The 10,320-nt window shown below is 38.8% G+C and overlaps 1 protein-coding gene across 1 annotated transcript in view; it reads left to right on the top strand.

Moving 5' to 3' along the window:
* Positions 1 to 428: 428 nt before the first annotated feature.
* The window catches only part of LOC111749763 (protein piccolo-like), a 43,149-nt gene continuing 33,257 nt past the window's right edge, over positions 429 to 10,320 (top strand). The window contains exons 1-2 of the mRNA XM_064290403.1: positions 429 to 685; positions 6,133 to 7,615. Coding sequence (XP_064146473.1) covers positions 429 to 685; positions 6,133 to 7,615 — 1,740 coding nt within the window. The remainder of the gene's footprint in view (positions 686 to 6,132; positions 7,616 to 10,320) is intronic.

Here is a 10,320-nt window from a genome sequence, read left to right as displayed (position 1 = left end):
GATACAGAGCGACGCAGAGTGGGGTGGAAGCGAAGCGCGAACATCACCTGTTCCGCGAAGGGCATGCGCAGTGCGAGGGCGGGCGGGGAGGCGGGGCCCGGTGGGAGGGGCCGAGGGCGCCCGGCTGGCACCGCTCAGATCTGCTTCTGCCCGGCTACGGGCGCTGAGGTGGCGTCGGGGAGGTGTCTTCTGCAAAGGTTGCCTCAAGCTGTCCAACATGGAGGAGGCAGCGGCCGCGGGCGTCACCTGCGAGAGGGACTAACCCCCTCTTGGCATTCCGGGCAGCACTGCCCGGCCCCGAGCCTGGGGACGCGGCAGCCTGCACGCCCTGCGGTGGACCCCGGCGCCGGTAGCAGCTCGGGCCGCGGGCTTCCCGACGGGGACGCAGCGCTTGGAGGGAGAGCGGCGCCCCCGAGCCTCCCGGAGCCATGGGCAACGAGGCGAGCTTGGAAGGGGAAGGGCTCCCCGAAGGGCTGGCGGCGGCGGCGGCGGCGGCGGCGGCCGGAGGAGGGGCTGGCGGGGCGGGGAGCCCCTTGCACACCGTGATCCCGGCCGGCATGGAGGCGGATCTGAGCCAGCTGAGCGAAGAGGAGAGGAGACAGATCGCCGCTGTCATGTCAAGGGCGCAGGGGCTGCCCAAGGGAAGCGTTCCTCCGACTGCTGCGGAGTCGCCTTCCATGCACAGGCACGCACGGCATGATACATATGTCCAGGCATATATGTATAGCTTTCGCGCACATATGTGGCAGCCCGTATGTGCCAGCACGGCGGTACATATATGTGGCCTCCATTCATTTTATTCTTCCTTAATGGGGTAGCAATATAAAGAGATCATAAGCGTTCTTACGGGCAGAATAAAAATGATGCATTATAGAGTTTCTGGTGGGATAGTCAAGGGCTCCATTCTTGGAACAGTGATTGTAGGTTGTGATTTCTGGCCTTTTGGAACCTTTTCCCTCTAGGTTGGCGTGAAGAGACGCCCTCCAGTGTTTTACTAATTTGGAAGTCTTCCATTAATACAACATGGACGTGTTAGGAAATAGGGCTGGGTGTTTACCTGTCTCTGTTTAAACCTCTTCGGACATGTGAGGTCTTTTTCTCTGTGACTGATGTGTAATTATTTCTATAACAATACCTTTAGTATCCCTAGAGGTGATTTTGTCCTTCCTCTCCACCCTGCTCCCATAGAACAGAAGCTGTTTAGGTAGAAGGTATAGAATGAATATACCTTTAAATTCAGTGAGAGACTCTATAATATGTTGTGGCTTTAAACAGATGATTTGGTCACAACATAGCAGGTGCTGTACATGTATTTCTGAAACAGCATGTGCTATTTTTTTAAACCACTGCCCTTTTATTTGCAAAAGTGGCTTTCAGTTTATGGAAGAACATGTGGATTTTTATTATCTAAAATTAATTGTTAATATATATTTTTAAAGACAAAGAAATGACAACTTGCACAGGCAATTAAAAGAGCTAATTTGTAATATTAACTTATGAATTTCCCTCTCTGGCTCTCCATTTTCCTTCATTCCTATAAATTAGTTGTTTTCTAATTAGAGAAGAAGGTATAATCATCGTGCCTGCCCTCCCTTTATTATTGTAAACAAACCCTTTAACTTTGCACCCTCCCCAGGAGAACAGTTCTCTGTCCGTGGTCCTGAAGCAGCCATTCTTGTTTTATGGCAACTTTAACGGGAAACTATAATTTTCCTTTGAGGTACTGGAAATTTGGGACATAAATATATAGGTGTAGATTTTTATCCTCTTCTGAAATGATTATTTTAACTTAGCATCATTAAGTATATACATATAATTTTTCCAATGATTGTAGTATTTAAATTTTTTTTACAAGAAATGTAAAATATTTCATGGAGAATAACAATATTTTCCACCCCAAATCTTGAATATTTACAGTTCATCAGGGAAATAACATTATTTATATTTAAAGGAAACTGGTCCCTTTATGTTTTTCTGTGTTTTTAAACTAGTAACATATGGGATTATTTCTTCAGTATAAAGCTTTTTTTTATCCCTTACCTTAATAGTACAATTTATGGTATGTACTGTTTTTCTCTATTTGATGAAATCTTGACATAGAAAAAAATTCCGTATCTTGATTCACTGGTTTTTCATAAGATAATAACAAGGTATAATACTTTTATTAGTCTATTAGAAATGTTGCCAGCTACTCTATAATTTTTTCTGAGAGGCACAAGCAACAGGTACAGCATGCTGGTTACAAATACCAAGAATTTGATATCTAAATTCCTAACATTTTTTTGTTCAGATGATGACTGAAAAATATTATTTCAGTCTGTGTTGTTTTATGCAGCGTTTGTATCAGGTGGTATACTTTTAAGCTTTCCATTCACAATTATGTTCTTGTGGAATTCTTATTAATAGGTAATCTGTGGCTTAAATAGTTATTACTAAAAGCATCATTCTGTACTCAGAAATAACAAGTTTTTGTTTTTTGTGGAATGCTAATGGTTTACTGAAAGATTCCTATAAAAGGTACATAGTTTTTGGAAAACCATTAACCACGTATTTGATAACGGCATATGTGATAACCAATTAAAGAATTTGAAAGCAGTTGGAATACTAAAACATTTCTTAAATGTTACACAGCAGGCAATGACTTGATAGTGGCTTATCCTTTAGATTTTTAGAATAATGTGAATTTAAGTATATATAGAAGTATTTCAAATTATTTGAACTTTTAAGAGGTTGTTGTTAGGTGCCACTGAATTGATTTTGGCTCAAAGCGACCCCATGTGACAGAGTAGGACTGCCCCATAGAGTTTCCTTTGCTGTAATTTTTACAGAATCAGATTGCCAGGTCTTTTCCTGTGGAGCTGCTAGGTGGGTCCAAACCACCAACCTTTCAGTTAGCACTGTCAGTGATGCTACAGACAGGTTGTATATTGAATTATTCATTGTCGTGATTTATTTTGATGCATTTATATATTCTGCATATGGAGAAGTCAGTGTGAATCAGTGCAAATCCCTACCTCTCACCCACCCCTCCCCTTCCCTCACCCCTGGCCAGGAGTCAGGACAACAGATTTCTTCAACTAACTAGTTTTATGACCTTGAATTAGTCTCTTAGCTTCTCTAAGTCTCAGTATCCTCTAATGTGTAAAAATAAATATTCCTAAGTTTGCTTATATTTCTAACATTATAAAACTTTATGTGACTCAGCACTGTCAAGTGTCATTGCCTGTTGTGTTACATTTAAGAAATATTTTAGTATTCCAACTGCTTTTGAATTCTTACAGTTGCATAAATTTGTAGTTGGAATTTTTTTTCCTGCTAACCTATGAGAGAAAAATTCAGGTTTGAGGATGAAAAGAGCAAAATGAAAAGGAAGGTAGTAATAAACATGAATAGTTTCAAACTAGAAGTAGAAGAAGACAGGTTACAGACAAAATGCCCCTAGATTTTTGGTTCATTGTAGACCCAGGGAAAATACAATTTTATTACTTCTACTCATTCTGTGTACAACTACATTTATGTCATGTGAGAATTACTTTACTAAACAACTCTTCTGATTAATAGGACATTTTATAAGAATTCTGACTGACCCAGTTGATGTCATTAACGCTCCTCTGGGCCTCCCCTACTCCACAACTCCTTTTCTTGCTAAGGCTGCAGGTCAAAGTCAAATTCTAAAATGAGCATGGAATGTATCCAATTATATCTCAGAAGACCTGAAGAAGCATCTGAAGCAAAAACAAATTCAAGAGACATTAATGTAGAGTAAAATATAAACCCGATATATTCAATCAATCACTGTTATTCATTCATACAACATTAATGGTCATGTATTAGTTGCTAGACTTGGTTCTCCTGATGCAGAGATGAGTGAAACAAGTCCTCTGACTAGGAGTTCACAGTATAGTACAGAAGACACAGATTGCATTTTACTAATTTTCATTTTTCACAGCACAACTGTTAAACAACAATTCATCAAAAGACCACAGTTAGCCTAGGTATCTCTCCTTTTTTTTTTTTCCACCATTATTAAGCTGATATCTTCTTTTAATGATTTTCTTTCTATTCTTCATTCCCAGGTCTCCATGTTTTGCTTTTATTTCCATAATTATAGAAACTAAAACTAAGTTTCACTTGGAGCGTCTTATAACTGTATAGGCACTTTCTGCCAGAAGCAATTCTATTAGAAAACCTGTATTTGTAGAAGGTAGATGAAATTGTAATTTGCAGTGCAAGCAGCTTGCTTTCAGCTTGGGTGTTTACTGTTATCACATATACTTGGTGTTCATAAAGTATAGTTTATTTGTTTTGCTGAAAAGTTGAATTAAATAATGTCACAAAAACTGATTTAAAAAAGTTTAATGGTACTTTAAAGAGAAGACAATTTAGTAAAACAAAAGATTGATTTCTTATACTCTGTTTAAGGATGAATTTCTTGGATTCCTTATAAGGGAACCAATTCAATAAAATGCTTAAATAATTATAGGATGGCCGCATCTATAAGGTAATCCCTAAGCATGTACCCTTAAAAGGAGAAGTGCAGTATATTAATTGAATGTAGAGCATTTCTAGAATAATGCAGAGATCTGAACAGTGCATACCTGGACAATAATCTATTTTGAGTAATGCGTTTACTCTGATTCCCTTGCCTTTACGTGGACGGGAGCAGAGAAGAAAGGCTATAAAGTAACATTCACAATTATTTTGCCAGAAATGGGAATATGTAGTGATGCATTTTAAAATCTTATAATCTTTGGGATTTGAGTTATAATTTTAGTTCCTTTTTTAAGTAAAAGCTTCAGAGACATGGTAAAATCTAAATTGCTTATAACTTTTTTTTTCTGGGAGGAAATTGCCAGGACTAAGAATTCCATTTATTTTTTACTAGTTAATCACTTTGTGCTTACATTGCCATGTTTAGATTATTTTCTTCCTTTCTGAGTCTGTGCAATTTAGAATAGTTCTCAGTTTCTTTTTACTATGCCTTCCATCTCACACCTTGATTTATGCTCAGATTTCTGTGTCTTTAAGGGAGTTCTCAAAAACTTCATTCATATTAAGTATCAGATAGAATGAAATTGAAAGTTCATAGTCTGAGCCATTAGCAGTTAACATCTGAAAAACCAAATTGGAACCTGTGGTATTTTATTGTGATCATCTCATATTTTAACTGCCACTGATGGCGTTTCTTTCTCTTTGTTTCTTTTCATTAAATAGAAATATTTATCTTTGCCAAAATTAAAAAAGCTACACATGTACAAAGCACTTATAATCTGATTTCCTCTATAATACTAATGCAGCATGCTGTTACTAGTTGCAAATTTATCAGTTAAAAATGGATTATTTTAAAGGTTAATGTACACAATATGACTTTTGGCTAAAATATATGTATGGTAGAAACAGCTATTTTAATTGTTCAACCATACTCATTTAAAATTGGTCATGTTTCCAAAACTATTTTTAAAAATCCGTCTTGTATATTCGTTTATGAATTAAAATAAAATCTTATAAATTAATTTTAAATTAATATCAATAAAATATTGCTAAGATGATATAAATACCTAAATAAATAATGAGACAAGCCTTAAGTAAAGAGATCATTATGTATGTGCTTCATCTAAGGATTTCCCTCATCTGAGAAAAGTGCAGTACTTTCTGAAAGTGAAATTACAATCCAGCTCATTGCTATTTGGCTATATCTCAAGTATTGCTATTATTTGGGGAGCTAACTTTCTTTGACCTAAATCTTTTGATGAAAAAAGATACATGCTGGAACATGATATTGCATTGATTTACTGAGTTTATATTTAAGTTTTAAGGATGGCTAGAGTATCTTAAGTATAATGTAAATTATCCTTATTATAAGCATATTCTAATTGGATATCTTAATTTTTCAACACTTATAGTAGTAAGTGTTGTTTTTTCTTTTCTTCACCTCCTTATTGGAAGTCTTTACCCACGTAAAGAAAGTTACTAAGGCGATAAAACTTTTCTGATAATTTACAGAATGGTACAAAAAAATTGATTTTAATTATGCATGTATAGTTTCCAGGATATAAGAAAACAGCTTTTTAACACCACTTTTATTTGAGATAAGTTCCATTATTTTCATTTCTTTCTCTTTCACCCTTGTAGAAAACAAGAATTGGATAGTAGTCACCCTCCAGAGCAACCAGGAAAACCACCGGACCCTGGGCGTCCAGCTCAACCTGGTCTCAGTAAAAGTAGAACTACAGACACTTTTAGGTCAGAGCAGAAATTGCCTGGAAGGAGTCCTTCCACTATTAGCTTAAAGGAATCAAAGTCCAGAACTGATTTCAAGGAAGAGCACAAGTCAAGTATGATGCCTGGTTTCCTCTCAGAGGTTAGCCCTTTAAGTGCTGTCTCCTCTGTTGTAAATAAATTCAACCCGTTTGATTTGATATCAGACTCTGATGCATCACAGGAAGAAACTGCCAAGAAACAAAAAGTAGCTCAGAAAGAACAAGGGAAACCTGAAGGAATCTCAAAGACTCCGTCACAGCAACAGTTACCCAAGCCAGTTCCTAAGCAGCAAGGGCCTCTTAAGGTCCCACTTCAGCAGGAAGGCTCTCCCAAATCAGTATCTTCTCAGCAACCAGAAAAAACTAAATCACAACCTCCAGGGGCAGGAAAACCAAGTCAGGAACCTACACACGCTCCTCAGACAGACCAGGCAAAATTGCCACTTCAACGAGACCCAACCAAGCCTCAGACTAAACAGCCAGGCACAGTAAAGGGAGAATCAGCTAAACCCTCACTGCAAACCCCATCCAAACCTCCTGTTCAGCAAACAACTCCTGGAAAACCTCCAGACCAGCAGCCTGGACCCGAAAAACTTTCTACACAACAGCCTGGGCTGGCATCAGGGTCAGTGAAGCCCCTACCTCAGCCACTGACAGCAAAGCCCCCAGCTCTGCCACCAACAACAGCAAAGGTTTCTTCTCAAAAGGCTGGGTTAGAGAAACCTCCATCTCAGCAGCCTGGGCCAAAGTCTCCAGCTCAGCCTTCTGGAAGTGCAAAGACTCCAGCACAGCAGCCAGGGCCAGCAAAGCCCTCAGCTCAGCAGCTGGGGTCACCAAAACCCCCAGCTCAACAACCTGGGCCACAGTCTTCAGCTCTGCAGCCTGGGCCTGCAAAGACTGGAGCTCAGCAGGCTGGGCCTTCAAAGTCTCCAGCTCAGCACTCTGGGCCAGGAAAGACTCCAGCTCAACACCAGGGTTCTGCAAAGCTCCCCGCTCAACAACCAGGCCCTACAAAAGCCCCTGCTCAGCAGCCAGGCCCTGGAAAGCCTCCTGCTCTACAGCCGGGCACAGCAAAGCCTCCCACTCAACAGCCGGGCCCAGCAAAGCCCTCAGCTCAGCAATCTACAAAACCAGTAAGCCAAACAGGAGCTGGGAAACCTCTACAGCCACCAACAACTTCTCCGTCTGCAGCACAGACTACAGTACAAGGCCTCCCTAAAACCATCTGTCCCCTTTGCAATACCACTGAACTTCTGTTGCATGTTCCAGAAAAGGCCAATTTTAACACGTGCACTGAGTGTCAAGCCACTGTCTGTAGCCTCTGTGGCTTTAATCCCAATCCTCATTTAACCGAGGTGAGTGCATTTATTCACGGAGTTTATGCTCCAAACCATATTGTTATCTTTCACAAATGGCGCTTAGCTTATCTCGTATATGATAGTATGGCATAGTTCTTCTCTCCTTCCTACTGACTTTCTTACTTCCTTTCTACCTTTCTTTTTTCCGTCTCTACCAATTGTTGACAGAGAAGAAGAGTTTAGGCCCATTGAGGTGAATTATGTATATATATATATATATATATATATATATATATATATATGTATGTATTTCCAAGGATAAGTCCAAAGTGTCGTTACAATTTCTGATGAACTTGGCATGTAAAACAAATATGAGATGACTGAAAGATGCATCTACTCAGTTCACATATGTGCGATATCTAGACTATTATTTTGTGAACATTGATACTGCTTTAAACTCTATGGGGCAGTTCTACTCTGTCCTATAGGGTTGCTATGAGTTGGAATCGACTCGATGGCACTGGGGTCTGGGTTTTATCATTTAAATTCATCCTGCTACCTACCACAATTATGATACTCTTATCCATGATCATATTTGTATTAGAAAAAAAGCAGACAGTATTTTCAAATTTTAAATACAATTTTGATATCATATCGGATACATTTTTTTTCAAACTGCACATCCCCTTGCCCTACTGATGATTCTGACATAACTTAATGAGGGCATGCTCATCTCATTCATTGAGTGTTATTGATAACAGCAAAGGTCAGTTCACAGAATAAAGATGTCATTAGAGCAGGTGTGGCATTGATGGGTATCTTCTCAACAGGTTCACAGGTTATATTGCCAAGTCTCCAGGTAAACCTTCCTGACACATCAGATCATAAAAGGGACAGTGGTGACACAGATGAATGCAAGCTCAGATTGATGATAGAAAAGTAGTTCTCGGCAAGTCAGTTAATATTAACTCAAACACCTAAAGGCCTTAAAGAAAGTAGCATTTCCATAGGTACAGATTCGGTGACATTCTGGGTGGGGGGGGCAGAAAGCCCACAAAAGCATAAAAATTAGGAACTTCTCTGGAGTTAAGCAAATAATACAGTGAAGATGGAATAATGTAAATAAAGTGAGATAAAGGGGCTTAGAGTTCAAGAGAATATAAGAAGAGGGTCATATTTTAAAGAGAGCTGATGCCCCTCCCCAGCGAGAAGGCACAGAACCCATTTAGTCCATCTGGAGGACAGCTGGTTAGTGGGCTGTCCATGCATCGTGTCTATGAACAGCCCAGTAAGGAGCCGACAGCAGGCAATGAACGATTACGTGATTTAACTATCCCTGAGAGAGGAAGCTTCTGTACTTTTGTTATAAATGAAATCTATGTTATGATAATAAAAACAATGATTATTGGTAACTGTTATGTTAATTGGGATATTAGATTGAAGATAAAATGATATGTATTTAAGACATATCAACATCTGGTTGTTTTCTAAGGTATCTTTTAATCTTTTAACCACAAGTTATATTGAGTAAATTAACTTTTCAAATATGTCATTTTTTTACTGAAAAAGTTGCACCTGATAAGAACATGCTACATTAGAATTATGGAGAAAATTAAATTATATGTATTTTGATTTTATGTATGTAGCTTTTTAATTTTAGAAAATATGTTTCTAGCCATAGCCTTCTGTCTTAATAGACATGTGCTGCAACAATGTAGCTATACATTTTATAAAATGTTGGGATTCATCACCTTTTGGTGGCAATTTAGAAGGCAGAAACATGTTGCTAGGCATTTAAGCCACAGATATTATTTGAGTGCCTACTATATGGAAGGCATTTTGTTATATATTTTGTGGGGTACGAATATAATTGAAAGATGGATGCTGATCTTAGCATGATTAAAATATACTAGATGAGATAAGACGTTCCCAAGGAAATATGTGGCCAAACGGTGAGAGCTCTGAGAGATATGAACAAGTATTATGGACTTCAGAGTAGAAAGAACTCATTTTCCGTGGCTGAGATTAAGGACCACTTCATGTAGAAAATGGGTTATGAGCTGGTTATGTAATGATGGGCATGATTTCAAAAGGTAGAAGGTAATCGTTTGGGCCAAAACTCAAGAGCCAGAAAAGTACATGGTGTACTTAGGGAACTGAGGTGGGGAAGGAATGGGCACTGAGTTTGGAGTCAGATTATAGATTTTCATATTTAGCAAATAGCAATGAGGGTTCTTGTTTATGAAACTTCCCTTGATCAGTATAGTCATACCTTTGATCCTTCATTCCTTTTACAAGTTTGTATCAAATGCTTAGTTGTGAACCACCATTGAGCTGTATGGCAAAATTGAGTATTCATTAGATATAGACTCTTCCCTCACGTAACAGGTAGAGTAACTAAGAGTTGTACATAAGAAAGAAAGAAAACATAACAGAAAAGTAACTTTGTATAGGGCTTTACAGTTGACATAGTTCTTTCTGATTTGTTGTATCACAATTAGATGTCCAAATAATGCTATGGCATATGTTGTTTTCTCTGTTATACTGATGAGGAAATTGGGGTTCATGTGGTTACTGTGGTTAGTTTACTTTTTTTGGCTAGTAAATGACTAAGCAGAACCCAAACCAAATCTTCTGGTTCCAAATATGTTTACTTATGGTGGGAACAGAGATGAAGTGCTATGAGGTCAAAGAAAGAAACCATACTGTCGATGGGGGGTATAAGAGATTTCTTCATGGAAGCGAAAGTATTTGAGCTGGGA

The sequence above is a fragment of the Loxodonta africana genome, chromosome 8, assembly GCF_030014295.1.
Source record: "Loxodonta africana isolate mLoxAfr1 chromosome 8, mLoxAfr1.hap2, whole genome shotgun sequence".
In the NCBI taxonomy this organism is placed as follows: Eukaryota; Metazoa; Chordata; class Mammalia; order Proboscidea; family Elephantidae; genus Loxodonta; species Loxodonta africana.
The sequence above is the reverse complement of the archived record's forward strand: the minus strand, read 5'-3'. Positions and strand labels throughout refer to the sequence as shown.